The sequence below is a fragment of the Schistocerca piceifrons genome, chromosome 4 (genome assembly GCF_021461385.2).
Source record: "Schistocerca piceifrons isolate TAMUIC-IGC-003096 chromosome 4, iqSchPice1.1, whole genome shotgun sequence".
NCBI classification, from domain to species: domain Eukaryota; kingdom Metazoa; phylum Arthropoda; class Insecta; order Orthoptera; family Acrididae; genus Schistocerca; species Schistocerca piceifrons.
The window spans coordinates 122,922,140-122,948,075 of NC_060141.1; the positions used below are offsets into that span (position 1 = coordinate 122,922,140).

General features: G+C 42.5%; 1 protein-coding gene across 1 annotated transcript in view; it reads left to right on the forward strand.

The window, feature by feature from the left end:
- LOC124795652 (odorant receptor 13a-like) overlaps window positions 1-25,936 on the forward strand; it is a 126,815-nt gene that overhangs the window by 78,559 nt on the left and 22,320 nt on the right. Inside the window, exons 2-4 of the mRNA XM_047259725.1 lie at window positions 3,468-3,626; window positions 13,219-13,452; window positions 23,368-23,624. Coding sequence (XP_047115681.1) covers window positions 3,468-3,626; window positions 13,219-13,452; window positions 23,368-23,624 — 650 coding nt within the window. The remainder of the gene's footprint in view (window positions 1-3,467; window positions 3,627-13,218; window positions 13,453-23,367; window positions 23,625-25,936) is intronic.

Below are 25,936 nucleotides of genomic sequence, written 5' to 3' on the forward strand. Positions count from 1 at the left end.
AGTCCAATGCCGACGGTCACGTGCCCATTTCAGTCGTAGTTGTCGATGTCGTGGTTCATATGCATGGGTCGTCGGCTGCGGAGGCTGATCGTTAGGAGTATTCGGTGCACTGTGTGTTCAGGAACAACTGTACTCTGTCCAGCATTAAAGTCTGAGGTTAGTTGCCGGCCGAAGTGGCCGTGCGGTTAAAGGCGCTGCAGTCTGGAACCGCAAGACCGCTACGGTCGCAGGTTCGAATCCTGCCTCGGGCATGGATGTTTGTGATGTCCTTAGGTTAGGTTCTAAGTTCTAGGGGACTAATGACCTCAGCAGTTGAGTCCCATAGTGCTCAGAGCCATTTTTTTCTGAGGTTAGTTCAAAAAATGGTTCAAATGGCTCTGAGCACTATGGGACTCAACTGCTGAGGTCATAAGTCTGAGGTTAGTTCCGCCACAGTTCGCCACCTGTCCTGTTTTACCAATCTGCCCAGCCAATGACGTAGGATATCTGTAATGAGGGGTGGCCACACAAACTGACGACGTCTGGACGTGGTTTCGCCACGTGTTGAAGACGTACACCGCAGCACTCCTCGAAAGCCGAAAACTCGTTTCTGAAATGTTCGAGCCGAGCCTCCGGGCCATCACAATCTGCCTTTCGTCAAGCTCAGACAGATTGTGCGGCTTTCCCACTCTACAGACGGACAATACGCTCACTGATACTGGATGCACCGTGCGTGTGTCTGGCTAGCAGTCGTTCCTCGCCAGGTGATGCTGCTAGCGCCTGGACGGGTTTACATCGCTAGTAGGTCTGTGGTCGTAATTTTCTGGCTGATCAGCGCAAATTGTGTCTGAGAGAAATGGGAAACACTGCAGTCGTTGTCGTAATGCGAAAACGGAGCGATTCATCTGACGTCCAAAAGTGACACGATCGGCTTTCGGGCCAAGGGTGAGTCATTTCCGAAATGGCTAAATTTGTAAATAATTCGCGCACCATGCATTGAAAAATGGCTCTACCCAAAATGGGCGCCTAGGCAACTGTGGTGCACCACAGGCCATAGATGGAAGGTGTAAACGACGGCTGCGGAGATGTTTATGAGCGAATAGAGGTGCAGCTGTTGAGCAACTGACGGCCCAGATGAACGAAGGGGTTAACAATAGCGTCCGTCAACGATCGTTCAACGAACGCAGTTGCGTATGAGCCTCTGCAGCAGGCGCCTGGTTCAAGCCCCCATACTGACTGCTGTTCATCAGCGACGAAGGCCGGACTTTGGACGCCAGTACCACAGCTGGAGATCACTGAGTGCAGACAGGTGACATTTCCAGATTCACTTCTTAAGCTCCATTGGACGGATGACCGTTGGCGAGTACGGCGTGAAATGGCTCAAAGCAAACACTGCAATCACGACGGAACGTCCTGCTATGGGGAATGTTTTAGTGGCATTACCTGGGTGATCTCGTCATTCTGTAAGTGCAGTGGATCAACACAAGTGTTTACCTATCGTTTGGGACCATGTGCACTCCTGCATGCAGTTTGATTTTCCTCGGCACGATGACATCTACCATCAAGATAATGCAACTTGTCACACAGTTTGCAGTGTACGTGGTGGGGTTTGAACAGCACCAGAATGAGTTTACACTACTGCCCTGACTATCAAACTCTGCGGATCTAAGCCCAGTCGAGAATCTGTGGAACGACTTCGATCGGGATATTAGCGCTATGGACCCTCAACCGGAAACCTAGTGCAGCTGGCCACGGCACTGAAATGGGCATGGCTCTACATCCCTCTTGGTACCTCACTGACTCTCTTCCTGAACGTCCAGCACTGCTGTAAGTAGGCTGTTTAGGTTTTTATATTAGTAACGCCACGTAACGCTCTGTATGAAAATCACTGGCTGTGCTGTGTGCAGTCTGTGGCTGGTTGGCATTGTTGAAATATTCGGTATTGTAGTGTTGGGCAGTTGGATGTGAACAGCGCGAAGCGTTGCGCAGTTGGAGGTGAGCCGTCAGCAGTGGTGGATGTGGGGAGTGAGATGGCGGAGTTTTGAGAGCGCCAGAAAGAGTAAATTTGTATGACTGGATGTCATGAACTGATTTTATATATATATATATATATATATATATATATATGATTTTTGAACACTATTAAGGTAAATACATTGTTTCTTCTCTATCAAAATCGTTCATTTGCTAAGTGTGCTTATCAGTAGTTAGTGCCTTCAGTAGTTAGAATCTTTTACTTAGCTGGCAGTATTGGCGCTCGCTGTATTGCAGTAGTTCGAGTAACGAAGATTTTTGTGAGGTAAGTGATTCATGAAAGGTATAGGTTATTGTTAGTCAAGGCCATTCTTTTATAGAGATTATTGAAAGTCAGATTGCTTTGCGCTAAAAATATTGTGTGTCAGTTTAGTGTTGATCAGAATAAGTAAAGAGAGAAATGTCTGAGCACGTTCAGTTCTGCTCACTTGTTTGAAAATCAAATAACGTAAGAGGTTTATCACCACAGTCTTTCATAAATTTTTCTAAGGGGACGTTTCACTGCAAAATATGGTTATTCAGGATTTTGACAGGTGTAGTTTGCACAACTTGTCACATAAAATTAATTTATCTTTTGTGGATGACACGTTATGTTTCTTTTGTGTCGCACATCACAACTCCCAACTCCTCGCATGCTAACGTTCTCAAGAATACTAACATTGGATGAATCGACAACTCGTTTCTGAAAGGGTGTTAAGATATATTTTGTTAAAACTGCAGCAAAAGCTGTCTCAGAATCTCACAAAAAGCTGTACATATTGGTACCGGCCGTTGTGGCCGAGCGGTTCTAGGCGCTTCAGTCCGGTACCGCGCTGCTGCTACGGTGGCAGGTTCGAATCCTGCCTCGGGCATGGATGTGTGTGATGTCCTTAGGTTAGTTAGGTTTAAGTAGTCTAGGGGACTGATGACCTCAGATGTTAAGTCCCACAGTGCTCAGAGCCATTTGAACCATTTGTACATATTGGGACTGATGTCATAGGGGAAGTTCGCCGTGTAAACTATCTGTTAACGCCTTACGAGCCATAACGATATTTCAGTGATTGCCGGTAAGCTACGTACTTCGTGCTCCTACTAGGTGACACTGACAATTAATTGTCAGTGGCTTACCTTCAAACATTCCTTATCGACGTGGTGGTAAGAAGACTACTTGCGGTCGATGATGGTGAAGGAACACCCTTGTGCAATTGTTCGACAATGTTTTACGACTTTATATCAGCCTGAAAATCAAAGTGTGTCTTTTACAATGTATGTATGTAAGTAATGTGTTGGTAAAAGTTTAGTGGCAGTATCTTTTCTGTTTGCCAGCGCGGCTTCGAACAGAGTTTGGGGTACAGCTGCGGCTTCTCCGCGCGGCTGGTGCCTGGACACCAGGGAGTGGCGGTGTGGTGCAGGCGGTTTACGGATGCTACTGTGCGTTCATCGTGGCTTCGCTGGTGGTGTTCGTGGTTACCCAGGTCTCCGCCATTCTGCACTTCTGGGGCGATATCATCAGCATCACCAACAGCGTCTGTGTCACCTTCGTCTACATCCTGGCCATCTTCAAACTGGTGATCCTCCTCAAGATGCGTCGCTTAACAGACGAACTCGTCGAGAATCTCGACAGATGTATGGAGGTTAGTCACTACTGGTTGTCAACTGTGTGGCGCTGCCTGCTGCTCCATCACACGGGTGTTTCTTAGCAGCTGCTTTCCGTTTGTTGCTATTTAATAAGTTTCTGCTAGCGAAAATAGTTAGCATTATGTATAGAACCAGAAGCGTCCCCATTACTATAGTTTTTGGACGATACTGATCCAGAAGCGCATAGCAGCCACTGAGATATGTTTACTCATGTCTTGAATCGCGTATCTACAGCAGAGTGCAAAATGAAACGTCTAATTAAAGGATCAGTGTTTTATGAAATATTTTTAAAAATTTGGTACCATGTTGGAACTTCAGCGACAATCGCTTTATATAAGAAACAATATTAACAAATAGAAATTTCTTTTAATTCAATTGGTAGTGATAGGTTTTTCTTTCTGTAACCAACATCTGACCAAAATTAACCTACCCAAATCTAATAAAGAGCTGGTTCTCAGAGCTGTGAGCACTGCCAGTTGTGCAATAGTTAATATCACAAATAATTTGGAATAAATTTAGCTTCTCTCAGCATTTGGTTGTGTATCTCTCTGTCTGCCATCGCTTATACTGGTGTACTTTTGTTGCTGTTTATCATTCTAATCTGTCCGCCCCTGGTAGCTGAGTGGCCGCAGGCACGGTAACTCAGCGTGTTCGGTCAGAGGGTTAACTGCCCTCTGTAATAAAAAAAACTGAGTTAATGGATCAACAATGAACTGAAACGGGTGTCTTGCGACGCCCGCCCCGAGCGGATACAACGAACGGAAACGAACAAAATAAGATTAAAAAAAAAGTGGTCAGCGCGACAGAATGTCAATCCTAAGAGCCCGGGTTCGATTCCCGGCTGGGTCGGAAATTTTCTCCGGTCAGGGTCTGGGTGTGGTGTTGTCCTAAACATCATCATTTCTTCCCCCTCGACGCGCAAGTCCGAAGTCGCGTGAGATCAAAAGACTTGCACCCGGTGAACGGTCCTAGTCACACGACATTTACATTTATCTCTAACCTTAGTTAAATTTTTGCAATGCAATTTAGGCATAAGGACGAAATCAGCGGAGTGTAATTACACTAGTTTACAAATTTAAACTTTTTTCCTGAATTAGGTTTGTAAAAGAGTGTATTTACCTAATTTTGGGGTGCTGAATACACTGGTAAAATCAGTTTTTCTCTATTTCACGTTTCCTAGATACACAGCAGAATAAAAAAATGTTGTGTTGTTGTGGTCTTCAGTCCTGAGACTGGTTTGATGCAGCTCTCCATGCTACTCTATCCTCTGCAAGCTTTTTCATCTCCCAGTACCTACTGCAACCTACATCCTTCTGAATCTGCTTAGTGTATTCATCTCTTGGTCTCCCTCTACGATTTTTACCCTCCACGCTGCCCTCCAATACTAAACTGGTGATCCCTTGATGCCTCAGAACATGTTCTACCAACCGATCCCTTCTTCTGGTCAAGTTGTGCCACAAACTTCTCTTCTCCCCAATCCTATTCAATACCTTCTCATTAGTTATGTGATCTACCCATCTAATCTTCAGCATTCTTCTGTAGCACCACATTTCGAAAGCTTCTATTCTCTTCTTGTCCAAACTATTTATCGTCCATGTTTCACTTCCATACATGGCTACATTCCATACAAATACTTTCAGAAACGACTTCCTGACACTTAAATCTATACTCGATGTTAACAAATTTCTCTTCTTCAGAAATGCTTTCCTTGCCATTGCCAGTCTACATTTTATATCCTCTCTACTTCGACCATCAGTTATTTTGCTCCCCAAATAGCAAAACTCCTTTACTACTTTAAGTGCCTCATTTTCTAATAGAATTCCCTCACCATCACCCGACTTAATTCGACTACATTCCATTATCCTCGTTTTGCTTTTGTTGATCTTCATCTTATACCCTCCTTTCAAGACACTGTCCTTTCCGTTCAGCTGCTCTTCCAAGTCCTTTGCTGTCTCTGACAGAATTACAATGTCATCGGCGAACCTCAAAGTTTTTATTTCTTCTCCATCGATTTTAATACCTACTCCGAATTTTTCTTTTGATTCTTTCACTGCTTGCTCAATATAGAGATTGAATAACATCGGGGAGAGGCTACAACCCTGTCTCACTCCCTTCCCAACCACTGCTTCCTTTTCATGCCCCTCGACCCTTATAACTGCATGCCCTCGGGAAAAATTACGGCTGTAGTTTCCCCTTGCTTTCAGCCGTTCGCAGTACCAGCACAGCAAGGCCGTTTTGGTTAGTGTTACAAGGCCAGATCAGTCAATCATCCAGACTGTTGCCCCTGCAACTACTGAAAAGGCTGCTGCCCCTCTTCAGGAACCACACGTTTGTCTGGCCTCTCAACAGATACCCCTCCGTTGTGGTTGCACCTACGGTACGGCTATCTGTATCGCCGAGACACACAAGCCTCCCCACCAACGGCAAGGTCCATGGTTTTGGAGGGAGACAGAAGTAACAGTCTGAATAATGGTCATTAGGCTCACACCACACCATCGGAACAGCGATGGCATGGGTCGGCGTTTTCGGTTCAATCACTAGGTTAAGGTTGTAGTACAGGTTATGCAGGAAATATGAGGTGCAAAATGTTTATCTTGAACACCAACAGGACAATCAAAATACAGTTTCTATGCCATCTTAACCAAACCAGTGATTGGTTTTCTTTGGGCTTTTGGAGTGAAATCCCACACACATAACAAAAGTTGTCGGGGTGGTTTAGACAGCAACGAGATTTACTAATTGTCGTTTTTCTTAGTGTAAGTCTTAAACACAAAACGTTTGCACTATCTTTCACAGGAAACACTCACTGACGATCTCTTTCACACCACTTCATTACCATACCAAAAATTTACTGACGATTTGTAGATCTTCTGGCTCTCCTCTGCAAATCAAAAATAAACATCAAAACAGAAGAACAGCTAAAAGCGAAATACTAAATACGAAAAATAAAAAACAATTGAAACGTCAAAAATGGCACATTTTGAGAGGTATGTTTGGATTCTACATACCAATGTACATACTTGTTGATGTACCACATTCCAGATGCAAAATGTCTGTTGACTAGTGATATCATAGTTGGTTCATCTCTCTCACTCTGTGTGTGTGTGATATATATATATATATATATATATATATATATATATATATATATATATATATGTGTGTGTGTGTGTGTGTGTGTGTGTGTGTGTGTGTGTGTGTGTGTGTGTGAGTGGTCGCGCTGGTGTGAAGGAGCGCTTCCGTCTTCGTTCATGTTACCCCTTCTGTTGATGTTGAATGGTAGTCCTTCTAGTATAGTGGATAACGATTCGCTGCAGAAGACAGTAATCACTTATTAGTTCTCATTGATTGACTTTTGTGGAATATGGCTTATGACTATTTTTCGAAAGAAAACGTTATCCGTTTTAGGCTATAAAATATTTCGTTTATTTGCTGTTATTGGCCAGTTACGACTGTGACGTCATTATCATGTACATACATAGTATTTCTATGCGGCATTCCGTAGCAGGCTACCCACAAAGGTCCAGTGTGGGCTGGAATTGTCATATGGCAGCGAAACTCGTTAGATATTCTAATGAGATAAAGCGGAACCGACTTACGTAAAAAAAAACCGACTTACGTAAAAAAAAGTGCCATTCTTGACCACCAAGTGCAAATATGGCTCTGTGAATGCAGGAAAGAGGTATAGAAATGTCTTCATATGTAATTTATTAGGAAAGGGACGTCAAACAAGTGATTTTATTATTAGCCACAGCTTACACAGTTTGTTCGATATGAGCACCGGCGACATCTACGAAATGTTGTACAGCGCCAGATTTGCACCTGGTGAACAAAGCAGGAACAATTTCTTTCTAGCGTAAAAAAGTTCCGCATTAACGCATTAGCATATCTACCAAGTTTCGGTGCAATGCGATAATTAGAGCCCAAATTGGACCTCCGCGTCATTCGATAATTGCAATCCACACTGGACCTCAGTCAGTAGCTGCACTTTAGTTATAAACACCAGGTATATGATTGATAATGGCATCACAGTGGGAATTTGCCAATAGCAGCAGATAAAGGAAAGATTTTGCAGGCTACAACGTTTTCTTTCGAAAATCATCGAGACAGTGAGCACATATACAAATAAGATTGTTTATGTCTGTTTCGCCCTATCAGCCTAAAACCAAAGGTGAAGACGGTCCAACGCAAATAAACACAGTGAATAAAACTTAATTCGTTATTTCTGCCTACGTAATAGTGCACTCATTTTGTTTCATTACGATCCTGTTTCCCGTCTTAGGACAATGAACTCCTATTCGGGAAGACGGCGGTTCAAATTGCGATTCATATCACCATTTGACCAACGTGGTTGTTCGCTTTAGGTGAATTCTGGGATAGTTGAAACGGACACCGTCGATGTCCTTCCTCGTTGATCTCTGTCCCTCTTGACGTCGTCACTGAGAAACGATGAACAGTAACCATTCCTCTTCACTTCTTTCCTGTGGCTCTGTTTTGTCCAGTTTATAATTAACTGGCTTGTAGTCCCATGCATACAAACGCTCTGTCCTATTCATTGTAGTAGAGTGGTTTTTCTTGTATTCAAACAGATGCCATTCTTGTTTAAGATATTCGTAATTGGTCTATTGATTACTCTTAATTCTAATCCTTTAGTCCACTATCGATGTTTGTAATCTTATATTGTGTCTAAATTCTCCTAAATATTTAAACTCTTCTTTGTATTTTGAATATTTACATTAGTTTCTCCGCTCATGAGCAACTGATTAGGGTATGTTCCTAGTAGCATCTCAGGTCAAGGCATGTACTCCACACTGTACAACAAAGGCGTTAGAGAGGCACCCTGATCCATACCTCTCAACCGCCGCCCGCAATTCAATGGCATTGGCTGGAGCTCGGTCGTACTTTGACATGAGGTGACTTTATAGTCCAGGCAACAAAGAAAAATCAGCGTAAAAATCGTGTATAGGGGTCAACGGCATGAGCAAACAAACATTTTTTGTGTGAGTGGGTGGGTGGGAATGCGTTTAAAGTTCACTTTTTATATTTTTCCTGACTAACTCGAAAATCGAAGCAGCTAGAAAATATTTTGCAGTATACAATTAAACCACACTAAATTTCGTACGGAGAACCTCATATTCATTTCTTCTTAGGCAGTAATACTGTATTTTCCGCGTTGCAGGGAACGAAAAATGAGAGATTATTAAAAATTGTGTTTTAATGTTATGATATTAATGTTAACTGAAATGGCTTAAGAATAAATATTAAACCTCTTTACCACATCTAAGTACGGTACATCCGTATTAAGGGATATACTGTGGTATAAGGTGTAACAGGATGGAGAGAAGAGGGGCGGGGTGGACCGTAGAAACTTCAGAGCGGGTGCGTCGCCAGATTGTGGTCACGCACTTTCCCACTTCATAGGCCCGCAGACTGAAGGGCGAGCAGGCGAGTCTCAAATCTCACTATCCCACTACGTCAAAAGGTGCAACTACAGGGTGTTTCACAAAGAGATAACGACTTTGCTACAGCTCGCCCTGCGCTTCATGGAATACAGTGATAAGTTATAAATAGTAGTAAAGCAAGAAAGCATATGCATGGGTTCTAGGTAAATCACTGTACTCTGTTCTACACTGCTAGAAGGGAAATTATTTCTTAGTCGTCCTGTACGACAGCAGAAGCGTTCTTTTGGGAAAGGTAACTTCCTCAAACATGAGCACTTCTTGCTGCTCAGTCTAAGGACAGACTACACCTTCAAAACATTTGCCGTAGAGTTGTCTTACGTGAGCAGTCCAAATATCTTCAGTGGGTTCGTGTTCATATAATAATTTTTTTTTCATTTTATTAAGTGAGTACTTATTTGCATTGCAATTGTTAAGTAAGCTACTATGTTAAAAGCTAGCCAGTTCTATCAGCTGTCTATTACTCCCACTATCAGTAGCTGGAATATTTCTCATACCATGAGGGATATCAAATGCATCACTCCAGCCTCAGCTCTTCTCACATCTGAAGAGGCACAGAGGAATATGATGGCTCCTTCTGCAACGGAAGAAGTTATGGAACTTCACATACTTCGTGTAACGCAAGCAGTGCATTATAGAAGATCACTGTTCTAGACTTGAACATCATCAATCCTATTTCGTCAGACATATTGATACCTGTATTGTGAGATATGCTGTGGCTTCATACGATACAGCCCATTCTGCAAGTACAAGCTATTTCTGACTAGAAGAAACCGATGCTGTCTCCAGTAACAGTAATATTTAGACAGGTGGAGTAACTTTCTAGTCATTCATTAATTCATCACAAAGTGATTACAAATAGTATGAAAGTTATGCAATACACTGTCAAAAACTGACAGCAGCAGGGTACCGTATCTACCAATCCAATTCCTTTCCCACCAATACTACACGGGTCATCGACTACATCACACTTACAAATTAAGCACTTCTTAACTATTGTTTATACAAACGTATTTTACATAAAAGGTCACATAACAACTGCAAATAAGTACTCAGTTAATAAACTGAAAATAATTCCACTACATAAAGATCGTCTCTGTAATGTTATTTTGTCTACTCACCTATGAGAACTAGACATGAAATGGTGGGGAAGTACAGTCTATCTGTAAAATGAAAAGAAAGCAGCACCCATGGGGAAAGTCGCCTATCGCGGAAGATGATGATGATGATGATGATGTTTGGTTTGTGGGGTGCTCAACTGCGCGGTCAACAGCGCCCAAACAAAGTCCCAATTTTTACACATACCAATTTCTTTCGCAGTCCAATCTAGCCACTGTCAGGAATGATGATTATGATGAAATGATGAGGACAACACAAACACCGAGTCCCTGGGCAGAGAAAATCCCCAACCCGGCCGGGAATCGAACCCGGGATCCCGGGATCCAGAGGCAGCAACGCTAGCCACTAGATTTCACTAAAGAACGCTACAAATACCATACAGGACGACTGGTAATCGATTCCTCTCTAGCAGTGTAGAACAGTGCGCAAAGATATATGGAGAATTTTTCAAAATGTTTATCTTTGAGTAGTATTTTTAGTAACACGTATATGTGTTCAGTGTTGTGTCAACACACTTTGTGGAAAATAAATACCACAGATCGCATCCGCACAATGCGTCAACAGTGAGTAATAAGGTACGCTGTGGAAGAGTCGAGTTGATTTTGTGAAACATCCTGTAGTTGCTTCTTGTGACGTAGTGGGGTATAGATAGTGGAGACTCGTCTCCTCGCTCTTTTGTTCGCATTCCTTAAGAAGGGAGGAAGTAGGTGACCACAATCCAGCGACCCACTTTTCCTCACGTGACTAACCTCTAGGCCCCTCCTCCCTTCTCCAGCCGGCTCTCCCTAAGCACATAATTACCTCGCATGTTGTTCATGGCACTCCTTCCTAGCATTGTACAAAAATTTGCAACTGCACGAATTTTTCCTATCATTTGACATTTTTTGCTCCTCATTCAGTGGGCTCTCAAGACAGGGGAGGAAGGTATTACACAAGCACTCTTATCTGCATCGAGAGTTTCTAAAACCATTTCGTCACCAAGAAAGATGACGATTTGCACTCTCTTATCCCATCTGAAGTGCTGCAGGAGCGTAAATCGACGTACATCATCTCGTCGGTTACTGTATCGTTCGCCAGAGGAAGTTGATGGTGCACGTATCAGTTGCGTCACGTCTCATTTCATCCCGTGCTCACGTCTCTCGTCCAGGTAGTTTTCGACAAACTCTTACCCCGCCATTTTAAGCGCCAATGTACAGCGCAGCTTATCAGTCCCATGCTCCTAGCATCCAGTGGCAGCGTTCCTGCAACCCATGCTGATCTTGTGACTGCTTTATCTACATCTGCGTATATACTATGCAAGTCACGTTACGCCGTGTGGCGGTGGGTATTTTATGTAGTACTGTCATTTCTCCCTTTCCTGATCCAGTTGTAAACGTTTCGGGGATAGTGATTGTTGGGAAGTTTCAGTGCCTGCTCGAATCTCTCCGACTTTATGTTCATGATCTTTTCACGCGATACACACAGAAATTAGCAATATATTGCTTGACTTTTCCGGGAACGTACGCTCTCGGAATTTTAACAGTAAAGCACACCGTGATGCAGAACGCCTCTCCTCCGCATACGCCACTGACGTTAGCTGAGTATCTCCCCAACGCTCTTGTACCGACTAAATGAACCTGATACAAAACGCGATACTCTTCATTCATTCTTCTCTATTTCCTCAGTCTGTTCTGTCTGGTACGAATCGCAGACTAACGAGCAATATTCTATCATTGGTCCAATGAGGTTCTTGTAAACTGCCTCCTTTATGGCTGGACTGCACTTCCTGACAATTCTTCCAATGAATATGTCTGGCACCTACCTTGCCTGCGATTAGTTTCATCTCCTTAACCATGCGCGCAAATATTTTATGGATGTCGCTTCTTCTACTGCAATGCAATTGTGTAATAGTAACAATGGGTGACGTGTGGCGAGCTGAGGTATATTTACGGGTTTTAGAAAGTGTGGTGGATCACCAATAGCTGTTGTCCGCCATTGAATAGGAAGCTGGTTTGCTGCGCTATGGCTGGTTTATCAGGTGCTGTCGTGAACCCGGTCCATGCAATTCGTTGCGTACAGTAATTTGGTCTGGCGGCCGCTGATTTCCTCAGATGACGGTAACACCACATCCTGACGAGGTGACAAGCGGAAAGTTCGGTGTTTGTACTACTTCGGAGATGTAGTAGTGTTTAGTTGTCGGGAACCCTTGATTAATAGCGACCAGTTTGCACTGAAATCGCGCTTCTTGTCGGGTCCGCGCTTGGCCGTCACGGTGATATACACTGCAAGTTCTGAAGATTTCCTAGTCACGTGACTCAAAGAACCATTCCATATGCCATGGCGACATAGCAGCTGATCTCAATTGTATTGTTATGCACTTCTTAAATACCATAACCTAGACTCGACATATGCCAGAAACTCTCTTAGTTCAAACATTTTCTTCATTTGTAGTCAACAGCGAAAGTATGTTTCACAAAATTCGTAACACAAAGCTGTATAATTGTGCAATGAAAGAGCCAAATACACTTCTGTGTTACAAATTTCGAGGGACTTCTTTTAGTTCTAAAGCACTTGCAGTAGCTCAGTCCAGTTTTCGATTTTGTAAAAATAATAGAGCTAGACTTAAAGTAAAGGTTGCTAAGTAATCTGTAGTCGCCAGATATCTCACTTTCCCTTTGATTTTCTTAGATGGATGATTATATTTAATCATTTAGTACTAGCTTTTAGCGTCCCGTCGACGACAGTGGAGGGTAAAGGTGGATGGTTAGGTCAAAGCTGGGAGGAAAATCAGCCACTCTCCGTATTTGTCTTAATCTATTTAGGGAAAACACAGAAACCTAGCTCCAAGTTCCCATATTGCGTTTTGATCCCCTTACTACCAGATCATGAATACGTTGCCTTAAACCCCACGGCACTTTGCACGGCTTGTGATGTACACTTAAGGCCAGCTACTCTAGTTTTTGTTTTTTTTTCAGTTGTATAAATTATTGTAAATGTTGCTATTAAGTTAGCGATTAAAGCGATTTTCCAGCGCTATGGAAGCACATTTGAGCGAGAAAAGGCGTTCGTGTTTGGCGAGTGTGCACGCAGAGGCCGCTGGATTTCTCTAATGCAAGCGTGGATGGGACTGTGTTTGTACGTGGCCTGGGAAGTGCAGCCTATGTTGCGAGTACAGAGCTGCTCCACTACAGAGTGTCGCAGCCAGAGTGGCTTCCCCACCGTCGTCTGGTACCCGTTCTCCTTCACGGAGCCACCTGCGTACCAGGTACATTTACAACACGGCATCTTTCCTATTAACAGACGAATTTGTGGATTATTGTAAGACTAGCTAAGAAAAAAATTGATTTTTATTTGTAAAATTTTGTTGTAGAACATTTACAATATCACATGGTTTTGCATCTTCATAACACTTTACAAATTGTACAGTGGGCATAGTTCAGAATCGACTGTAGCCTGATAAATTTGTGATACAAAAGGTAATCTAAAACTGCGAAATTTACAGAGTCTTAGATCAGACAAGTGTTGCCGGCCGGATTGGCCGAGCGGTTCTAGACACTACAGTCTGGAACCGCGAGACCGCTACGGTCGCAGGTTCGAATCCTGCTTCGGGCATGGATGTGTGTGATGTCCTTAGGTTAGTTAGGTTTAAGTAGTTCTAAGTTCTAGGGGACTGATGACCTCCGCAGTTAAGTTCCATAGTGCTCAGAGCCATTTGAACCATTTGAACAAGTGTCTGATGAATAATGTATTACGCTTGAAGTAGATGAGCGTGCAAATTAAATGCAGTGATAGCTACAGGAATGTAATTAAATTACTTAATGGAACATCCTGGCAGATTAAAACTGTGTGCCTGACAGGGACAATCCATAACCTTCTGGGAAAAGCTCGTACTGACGTAATTAATATTTCTTTACGCTAAAAATATTTAGCTATGATCAATGACACTGAAATACACAATTTTACAGATATTGGTATAAAGCTTAATCAGTAATAATACATACTTCACATAGGCCACAGGTAGCGGGTAATATACATCCATAGAGAGTTAAGTGTTTATCATTTTCTGTCTTTTGCTAGTATTATATTTCGTGCTTGGTGTTCTGTTTAAGAGGTTTAATCTTACGTTTTTGTAAGGGTAAATTCATTCAGTCTGTAGCGCACTAGTTGCTCACTGTACAGCCAGCCAGCTACATAGCTCATTAACGCACCATCGTTCATTCAGGACACATCAGGAGGGTAGCATGTTACATATCTGGGATTCTGTCTGCTTTTATAGTTTACTTCCTCCTCTAGCCTTGCTAGGATGGTTAGGACGTATGCTTGCTGTGTGGGGCCGCAAGAGGAGCTGGCCGCAGTTCGCGAACAGCTGAATGCGCTGTTGGCTACGGTCAGTCCGCTTCAGGCTGCTGCCTCGGGGTGTTGCGATGGCGGAGAATGTGGCGCGCCGCATCGGACACGTCAGGCGTCGATTGTTTTGCCCATGGGCTGTGCTGCCAAGATACCTCCTAGTGTAACCCGGTGCGGCGCACCCGCCCTCGCGGCATCGTGAGTGGCGGGTGGTAACGCGTTAGCCCCGCTCTAGGCTGAGGGCCAATGTGCAGACTGGCCGTCTGCCCTCGCCCATTCATCCTGTGAGTGGATCTGTGGCCACTGCTTTAGCAGGGTTCGACCAGGCACACGGCAGGGAGGCGTTTACTACTTATCGGGAGCCCCAACCTTAGACGTGTTATGAAGCACCACAGACAGATAGCGTTCAGGGCTGGCAAGGAGAGCCATGTACAGCTGTAGTGCCGAGAACAAGACACGCGATTGCCGCTTTTTAATTCTAATGCTGTTCTCAGTGTCTTCACTCAGAAATAGTAGCGACCACAACATTGTATACGTCGGAGAACGGAATCTCAGTTTGGCGTGAGTCCTCTCACTGCAAATAATCAGTTCACCAAATAAAATGGTATATCACCAGTCTCCATAGAAAATAAAAACGGCAATAGAAAATTAATGAAATTACACCTTGAGCTAAACAATTTGATCAATACCATAGTGTCCAGTGCCACTGCTGCACAGTCGTCAGGATTAACTACAATAAAATTACACATGCAATAAAAAATTTTGTTTCTTTCACCAATTTGGTTGAGCAAAATGTAAGTGAGTTTGAGCGGTATTCCATCCACGCTTGTTTTGGAGGGTAGAAGTTTTTCAGGCCGTTAGTAGTGGGATTAACAATTATTTCGCACTCGTTCACTGTTAGAATCATTTGGCGGTAATCAGGGCTCTATTTTCTGCCAGCAGATCGTCAGAACATTTTCTTTTCTCGTGTGAAGTGGGGATAGGACTATTTCTGTACATTGAGGTTGGACTTTGAAGTACTTTGGCTTCGGGAGACAGTTTATTTCTTCTGCTAATAGACACTCAGGTTGTAGCTTTGCCTGTTGGTTTGCCCCTGTTTATGTGTGAATTGGTATGCGATTCATCTTCGTGTAACCTCTATCTGTGCACACCAGCTATCTTTTTCCAGCTCTTTTAATTTATTTAGTTTCATATAGGGAGTTCACTAACCACTATATTGAGGACTCAAGTTACTTCTTAACCACTTAACAGATTTGTTGATTTTACCAGTATTCGAATTAATATGAATATTTTGAACACAATAAACCTTATTATTAAAAAATTAAATATTGCGTTATGGCTCGTTATATAACGTAATTTGCAAATAGATACACCCTAGTTACCATTTGTCTTCCTGATTAAAGCCATCAGGGGAAAATTTATTAACTATTTATTTATTTTGAGTTTAAAATGCAATTAAGGGTAAAGCGACGAAGTGTCATCCATAGCGAAGACAACGAGACCGGTCGTTTATATTCGTCGGACTTAAATAGCCTTCTCAAGTCGCATTCGCTGCTTGTGAAGTTGCGAAGGAAATTTATGTTTTAATAAATTCATGTGTTTATTTTATCCGGAGAAAGTTGTATCTGGAATACTTATCAAACAGATGTGATAGGACACATTGAAATAATTTTTGGAAATTTGTGGTAAGTTCTTATGGGACCAGACTGCTGAGGTCATCGGTCCCTAGGCTTACACACTTCTTAATCTGACTGAAACGAACTTACGCTAAGGACAACATACACACCCATGCCCGAGGGAGGACTCGAACCTCCGACGGGGAGAGCCGCGCGAACCGTGACAAGGCGCCCTTTACCACGCGGCTACACAGCGCGGATATAATTCATAGCCGCACTGCAGGGATCATAGTAGGTCTGTCGAGCATACAGACAATTATAACAGATATTAACTGAAATGTCGTGCGAATTTTTAATGAAAGGTTACATTGTTCTAGCTCTTATACGAGCTAATTCAAAGAACCAGTTTTAGAGATAGGCTGTGCAAGTGTATGGAGGCACTCACTCCATACGTGGAACAGGACAGGAAGTTGTTAATACTGGTCCAAAGTTCCAACTACCATGCACATACAGTAGCTTGCTGGGTGTACATAAAGCAACAGATGTGCCTCGAAACAAAAGAGGTGTATAAGAAATTGCCAGAGAAAGTTTGGATATGGACGACAGAGCAATATCCAGGACGAAATGCCATGGAAAATTATAAATGGCAAAGAGCTGTGCTCAGTCATGGAACTCAGGCGAGTATCAAACGAGAGTTCTCTTGATATCGAGATACCATTAATGTATTTTAGTGACTCCGTACAGTAATCGTTACAACAAGTAGAAAAGATGCGTCTGACTGCCGTTACGTGACTCTACAAGTCTCGTTCACGCTTTCCCAAAATCTTTTTGTAAACCCGATTGGATCATAGCTCAGAATCACGTTAGCGTTACCACAATCAAATAGTTACGAACTCTGTCTTCGAGCAAGATGAGCACTGACATTTTATAGTCTCAGTTCCACCTTTACGAAAAATTAAACCTGTATTTGACTTACCGAGGTTCGTAGTTTCACCAGCATAATTTACATACTTTGATACATAAAAAACATTGAGATTCTGTTTACGCCATTAGATGAGCGCTAAAATTTTAGTCAAAGTTGATATCTCACATTTAACTCTATCTGCAATAGTTCGCCCAGTACTTCAGTTTAACAATTGCAGAACTTCGTTGCAGTGCTCGAAAACGATTCAAATTGCTCGTGCCATCAAATATGAGATATTTCGTAAACAGTTAATAAAACACATCATAAAAACTATAAATCTTAAGAACTAAAGGTTGAATGTAATGTGATAGTATGTAACCACCTCCGCCAATGCGTACTGCTGTGCTGGATGTGTACTTGTGTAAGTTTTTATATTAATTTTCAATTAAAATCCATTTAAAATGCGTCTCGCAGCTTAATTAATCATGCTACAAATCATGCGAACATATCAGTCGAAGAGCCTCTCCGAGAAATACTAGTTGAGCGCTCTATATTCTTTGTTCATTAAATAATAAAAAAGTTATTTATCTTTTTCTGATTTATGGTTGCAAAAACTTCTCAGCGCTGTGTCGTTTTACATTCCTGAGAACAATGAAGTATCGCTCTTCATTGTGCCAATTACGGTTTACACTGTTTGCGTGCAAACGCGAACAATATGTGAGAAGCTATCGTGCACGAACGGCGGAAATGACATCACATCCGTCTGTTTGAATTTTTGATCGGAGGTCGTGGCCCATCCACCGGTCCGCGGTCATCCGCGAAATCTGGGTCGCCACAACTAAGTACAATGTAACGTACCCAAAGAGATAATAGAAGGCAAAGTACTTGTAACTAAATCACGGCAAATGAGCTGTGCTTTTTGTCTATAAAACAGGTAATATTATCAATGTTGAGGTCTCTGTGACTCTGATGGTGAAGCCGATTAACTTTTGTGGTATCTTGGGTGTGATCCTTTCTGTGAGTATTTAATGTTATTGTAATAATAATGGAGCTGATTTAAATGTATGTCGTGTTACTAATTTCAAGTTACCCTCCAGTTCAGTACAATAATTTTAGAATAAATGTAAATGTAGCTGTCTTCCATAAACGGTATCGATTCACTGTTGAACGCCATTTCGTTCCATTTTCATTTTCTTGGTACATCCGAAACAGAGCCTGCATAATTTTGTAAATGACGTCCGCAGTCGCGTGTATATTCCATTTCAAAACAAATCGACACCAGAAAGTGATGAACGTGGCTCTGAATATAAATAATTAACTAAAAGACTATTTCAAGCAAGTAAAGACTTTATTAAAATAATTAAAAGCATATACAAGCCATTGCACAACGCCTTATAGAAAAATCTGAGGGGAACATTATATTTCTATCCATTTATCTATTGCTGGTTAACTACCTCAACGGAACATTCAAGTCTAAAAGTGTAGGAACTACAGATTTGGTAGCATAAGAGCCACACAACAGAACGGGGCGCGTCCACCGCCCAGGGATGGCTGTTATTGCTGAAACAACCGGTTTTCCGTTATATCGGTAATTTTACACGACAGTTTAACCTGAATGTTAAAACCACACGAACTAACCGGTTTCTGAAACAACCTAATCTCGGTTTTTTCCTATTATTTCCTGTAGCAAACGCAGAAATCGAACAAACACCGAAAAATTTTGACTCAGTTTCAAGATACATGGAACCAAACTACTAAATGAAATAGGATAATAAGTGGAAACTTAGTCCGCCCATCGTTCTCATGTTTTCTCGAAAATTTCCAGTAATTCTCCTGCTGATTCGAATTTTTTGAAACTCTGCTCAAAAATTATGCTGTAATCGGGGATCGTACCACTATTTGGGTATTATGAATAGTCAGTGATAAAGGGTGAAAACTGACGTTGAAAAACTTTATTTTTCATGTTAATTTGTCTGTTTTCAAGGGTTATATGCAAATAAAGTCACAGGCACAAGATCAGCTACTTTCTGTTTCCATTGTATACTAGGAATGAATTGTTAAGCTTTTAATTTATTATTGTTAGTATACTTTCTTTCCTTATTAGTTCACATAAATGGCTGACAAGTCTTTAATCTTTTAAAGAAAATGAAACATTTTACTTCGTTGCTACGCCGCTTCGTAAAAGTATTTGCAGACCTGGCTTGGCGCCGTTCTACAATACAACGGATGTCCGGCGACGTAAGCGAGAAACTACCGTACAGACCATGTGGGGGCAAGTTTTGCACAGTGCACGTACACCGCGTACTTTTAATGACGACACACGTCCACATGGACGTTATTGTCTCAACAATGCTGTACCAGTTCTTATTCCTTGCGTTAGTTGCTCGTTTCTGTCGGCATTGATATTAAAATAGCACTGGTCACTTTTACCATGAACTAAAATACCGGTTATTTAGAACTGCAATACCGGTATCGGTTTTAACCGGCCTGTTTTTCCCATCCCTACCGCTGTTTGCCTCTTTGTCTCAAAGTGTGGGCGACTCAAACGCCGCTCGCTACCCCACTGAAACCTCCCACTTAAATAATTGTCGTGTCACACGAATCAAGTGACACTTTCTAGTGACATATAATGCTCTTAAAGTCCGACGTAAGTTTTACACTCAAAAAGAGAAAACTGGATAAAAGCTGGTAACAGAATATTCTCGAGAACCGGCCACTTTAGCTGAGTTACGGAGGAGTAAGGTTCCGAGACTTCATCTGGACACCGCTGACATGTTTCTACTATATTCTGCTAGGAAGCCACGAGGGCAGGACTAGAGGTGGAAATGACTTCATGTCTTCACTGCGCTGGTGCGGGCTGAACGCCTTCCGTCATCGTAATTAGATCACTTCCCCTGTGATACGACTGGTATATGTCATGGGGATGATTACACGTATGATAAAATTGTTCGAGTCCCCAATTACGTGTCTTACTTGACTGGCTCTTGAAAAATCCAAATAACTGTCTAAGAAGACATTTCTGCTACTGTTCTACAGCTGCTAGAAAATACTGTAGGTTATAAACGCCAAACGATGATGGACACTCATTTCCCATCAACAGTTTACTCAAAGTTGTCCACTTTGGATGTGAACTCATTATTAATACGAAAACATTCTCCGACATAACATTCATTCTCTACCCTCAAATGTAGAGTGGGCAGTTCGATTTCTGAGGCAGCGTGTTATTGATGAAGTGCCAGTGTAGTGCCAATGGAGAAGAGGAGCTTCAGCTGGGAATAGAAGGGGGAGGATGGAAATAAATTCCTGTTCTAACATTCCAACCACTATACCTAACATGAAGTAATGTCAACGATGTGACATTACTTTTTATTGCGGACAAAAGCTGGAATTTTGCCCCCACAAGCAAGCAACGAAAGATGGAGCTGTTAGATTGTTAAATGTATGTGGATTTTAGATAAAGTTAAGCTTATCTTGATGTTGCAGGATGTATAGGTCCTGAGTGTGTCTCATCAAGAAACCTAGACAGCATTTTAGCTCCAGGTTATTCCAGTGTAAGCTAGTCATATCACAGTAAAAACAACAATACAGTCCAAAGAAGTACAGAAAAACCGCACCATACAGCAAATAATCTCGAAATACAGTGCTCAGCTGACATGGCCATGTGTCGTTTTGTATTTAACAATTGTTACAGTTCTTAATATTATCACATATTTGATTACAATTAAATTTAACGCTTTTCATTAACTTTACATTGTTTATTGCATTATGACTTACTTAGTTTTGTTGTTTCTTTCTCTTTATGTAATGTCACAATCTGTAATAGAAATAGCACTTTTTCTGTCTTAAATGGAATGTTTTACATTCGTACGAATTCACTAGTATTGGGGCACAATATTCGCCTGTATCTATACGTTATATTTTCAAACAATTTTTTGTATTCATAAGTCTGGCTGGGAACTGTTTCCGATTTACTCGTAATTATGGGACAAGACGTCTAAGACAAAGATATGAAACCTTAATATGCATGTGTGAGTAATTAATTTTTTTATGTTCAAACCAAATTTTTAAAAATTTTGTACAGTTTTTTAAATTGTCTAGATCGCAAACAATGTTCAACATTGAATTTTATACCTAGTTTCTGCTGTTCACAGATCGGACATAGTGTCAACGTACAGGGTAAGGCTAGACCGCAACGTCTCCATACCTTGGTACATTCTTAAACACTGAAACACCAAAGAAACTGGTATAGGCATGCGTATTCAAATCCAGAAATATGTAAACAGGCAGAATAAGACGCTGCGATCAGCAACGCCTACATGACACAACAAGTGTATGCCGCAGTTGTTAGATCGGTTACTGCTGCTACAATGGTAAGTTATCAATATTTAAGTGAGTTTGAACATGGTGTTATATTCGGGGCACGAGTGATGGGACACACCATCTCCGAGGTAGCGATGAAGTGCGGTTTCCCATACGACCATTTCACGAGTGTACCGTGAATATCAAGAAGCCTGTAAAACATCAAATCTCCGACATCGCTGCGGCCCAAAAATGATCCTGCAAGAACGGGATCAACGATGACTGAAGGGAATGGTTCAACGTCACAGGTGCACAACCCTTCTTCAAAGTGCTGCAGATTTCAATGCTGGGCCACCAACAAGTGTCAACGAACGAACCATTCAACGAAACATCATCGATGTGGGCTTTCTAACCCCAATGCCCACTCGTGTACTGCACTACACAAAGCTTTACGTCTCTCCTGGGCTCGTCAACAACGACACTAGACTATTGATGACTAGGATCGTCTTACCTGGTCGGACGAGATTTGTTTCAAATTGTATCGAGCGGATGGACGTTTTCCGGATATGGCGACAACCTCATGAATCTATGGACCCTGAATGTCAGCAGGGGACTGTTCAAGCTGGTGAGGGCTCTGTACTGGTGTGTGGCGTGTGCAGTTGCAGTGAAATGGCACCCCTGACACGTCTTTATACGACTCTGGCAGGTGACACGTACGTAAACATCCTGGCTGATCACCTGCATCTATTCATGTCCATTGTGCATTCCGAAGCACTTGGGCAATTCCTGAAGGACTATGGCGTACCCCACGTGTCCAGAATTGCTACAGCGTGGCTCCAGGAACACTCTTCTGAGTTTAAACACTTCCGCTGGCCGCCAAACTCCCCGGACATGAACATTATTGAGTATATCTGGGATGCCTTGAAACGTGCTGTTCATTAGAGATCTCCACCCCCTCGCATTCTTACGGATTTATGGACAGTCCTGCAGGATTCATGGCGTCAGTTGCCTCCAGCACTGGTCCAGACATTACTCGAGTCCATGCCACGTCGTGTTGCGGCACTTCTGCGTGCTCGCGGGAACCCTTCACGATATTAGGTAGGTGTACCAGTTTCTTTGGGTCTTTAGTGTATAACAGACAGTTTCAATAAAGTGCTGGCTGTATCAGCGACATGAACGAGAGTGGTACTAAACCATGCTCTTGATTTTGCAAGTGAGTTTTGTAACGATGTAGTTCAAATGGCTCTGAGCACTGTAGGACTTAACTTCTGAGGTCATCAGTCCCCTAGAACTTAGAACTACTTAAACCGAACTAACCTAAGGACATCACACGCATCCATGCCCGAGGCAGGACTCGAACCTGCGACCGAAGTGGTCCCGCGGTTCCAGACTGTAGCGCCTAGATCCGCTCGACCACTCCGGCCGGCCTAACGGTGCAGTATAAAAAGTTTACACTCAAGGGCCATTTTAATAAGCATGTTTTAGTAAGAGTCTTTTCATTTCGTTGTTACAGCCAGTACTTTATTGAAGCTGTTTCGTATATGAGAAAATACCAAAATATACAGACGATGAGGTCTAGTCTTACTGTGTACGTTGATACCAGGTCTTTAACATGACTAATTTGAAGTTATTTATGTGAACAACCGAAATTAGTTATTAGATTTAATACGGCATATTTTTTACGTGTTAGAAAACTTACAAAAGTTTTGTATGAAATATTTAAGATATCTTTCCTCCATTTCCTGATAATGTCAGATATTACTACTTTGTTTGTGTGTTTACTAATTTATTTATGGGTTTGTAGAAAAAAGTTGTGACTTAACAGTGCAGTGCCCCTATTATGCTCCCAACCGCAGACGGTGCGATCGATAACTGTTATGAGGCAAAACACGCAACCAGTGTCACTCTTGCTCTGCGAAGACATTCATGATACTCATTTTCTTGATTTCCAAACAGAATCCCGAAATCTTGTATGCTAGAAACAATCTGAGACTCTCGATCATTTTGTTTCCAGGTTGTGTTCATTGTCGTGTCCACGGGCCTGTTCTACGGCAACATTATCTCCATCACGGTACACAGCACGTTCTGCACTCTCATGATCTACGTGGCTGGCCACCTGCGCATCCTCAACCTAATGGCGAGGAACTTGTGCAGCACCCAGCAGTACGATAAGGCAACTGGCGATCACAAACAGCGCAACAGGTGCGATGCAGAAGAGCGAATGAGGGAAAATCTGAGGGAGTGTGTGCGCTACCACATCGACATTGAGAGGTACTTAGAAACGTGGTTTCACGCTGTTGATTTCTCACCTACAGCATCTGACGCATAAACGTTACGAAACAAATTAGGATAGTTATTTTAACATACCCAATCGTTATACAGATCTTGGGGTCACGCTGACCGTGAAACAAGACTATCCTTCTAATCCGAAAGGTGTGGTGCATATTGTTCAGCTGCTCACGGGCACACTGGAGTGGGATGAGGCATCATCGTGTTGAAACCATGTCTTCTCCTGCAAAACAGGAGGAGCAACTGCGAAAGTAGACCTTGAAAAAATACCAGGTGACGCAATGAACTGAATGCAATCTTACTGGGAATCAGACGAGATTTCGGACTGGCTTTAGGACTTCCTTGCTTGATCTTCGTACATCCACAGTAGAAATGGAGGACAGTGGGACGTCAGCTGGTATAATTTTTTGTTAAAAATGAAGAAATTCCTCCAGCTGTATTTAAGGTGTCGATTTTATTTTGGCAACTAGTTTCAACGTTGTAACAACGTCATCTTCAGTCCCATACACTTGTTGACGTCAACTGCGTGCGGCTGATTCAAATGGTTCAAATGGCTCTGAGCACTATGGGACTTAACTACTGAGGTCATCAGTCCCCTAGAACTTAGAACTACTTAAACCTAACTAACCTAAGGACATCACACACATCCATGCCCGAGGCAGGATTCGAACCTGCGACCGTAGCGGTCACGCGGTTCCAAACTGACGTGCTTAGAACCGCACGGCCACACCGGCCGGCCCGTGCGGCTGATAGTAGAAGTCAGTGGTGAGATACGGATACTAATCACCTTCCACATGGAGCACGTCCGTATCTCACCACTGACTTCTAGTATCAGCCGCACGTAGTTGACGTCAACAAGTGTATGGGTCTGAAGATGACGTTGTTACAACGTTGAAACTAGTTATCAAAATAAAATCGACACCTTAAATACAACTGGAGGAATTTCTTCATTTTTAATATAAATTCCTTGCATGAAGTCAACTCGTTGTTCTTAACTGGATGAAATTATCAGAAGTAAAGGTAATTTCTGGAGTGCTATATGGCTGTTACTGTTAGACAGCGGATAATGTAGGAAGTTCCATGAGGCAGTTGACCAATGTCTATGGAGAGGCTGCAACGCCAGAAGACAATGGCGAAATGGAGGATGACCTGTAGATGATCGATGATCGGTACAGATTCTAGCAGTTGATTCTCAACGTAAATAAATGTTTCTTATAACGCATAAATAGTCGAAGAGCTACCTTGTAGTTCTATTGCGTTGTTTACGGGAACTCGCTGGAAACTGAACCGATGGTGAGATACCTTGGAGTAACCGTCGCTGCGACCTAAAGTGGAATAACAATATAAAACTTATTATGTGACGTGTAAATCCCAGGCCATGACTGACTGGAAGAATGTTAAGGGGGTGTCACTCCACGCAAGAAGTGACTTTCTAAACACATGTTCAGCCGATTCTAGAATAATACTATTCAGCCTGGATCCTTAACTGGTTGGATTAATGCTGTTGTTGTTGTGGTCTTCAGTCCTGAGACTGGTTTGATGCAGCTCTCCATGCTACTCTATACTGTGCAAGCTTCTTCATCTCCCAGTACCAACTTCAGCCTACATACTTCTGAATCTGTTTAGTGTATTCATCTCTTGGTCTCCCTCTACGATTTTTACCCTCCACGCTGCCTTCCAATACCAAATTGGTGATCCCTTGATGCCTCAGAACATGTCCTACCAACCGATCCCTTCTTCTAACCAAGTTGTACCACAAACTCCTCTTCTCCCCAATTCTATTCAATACCTCCTCATTAGTTATGTGAAGTCTGAGGGAATTTCGCCTGTCTCATACATCTTGCTCACCAGATGGTAGAGTTTTGTTAGGCCTGCCTCTCCCAAGGCTGTCAGTAGTTCTAACGGAATGTTGTCTACTCCCGGGGCCTTGTTTTGGCTTAGGTCTTTCATTGCTCTGTCAAACTCTTCACGCAGTATCATATCTCCCGTTTCATCTTCATGTACATCCTCTTCCATTTTCATAATATTGTCCTCAAGAACATCGCCCCTGTATAGACCCTCTATATACTCCTTCCACCTTTCTGCTTTCCCTTCTTTGCTTAGAACTGAGTTTCCATCTGAGCTCTTGATATTCATGCTAGTGGTTCTCTTTTCTCCAAAGGTATCTTTAATTTTCCTGTAGGCAGTATCTATCTTACCCCTCGTGAGATAAGCCTCTACATCCTTACATTTGTCCTCTAGCCAACCCTGCTTAGCCATTTTGCACTTCCTGTCGATCTCATTTTTGAGACGTT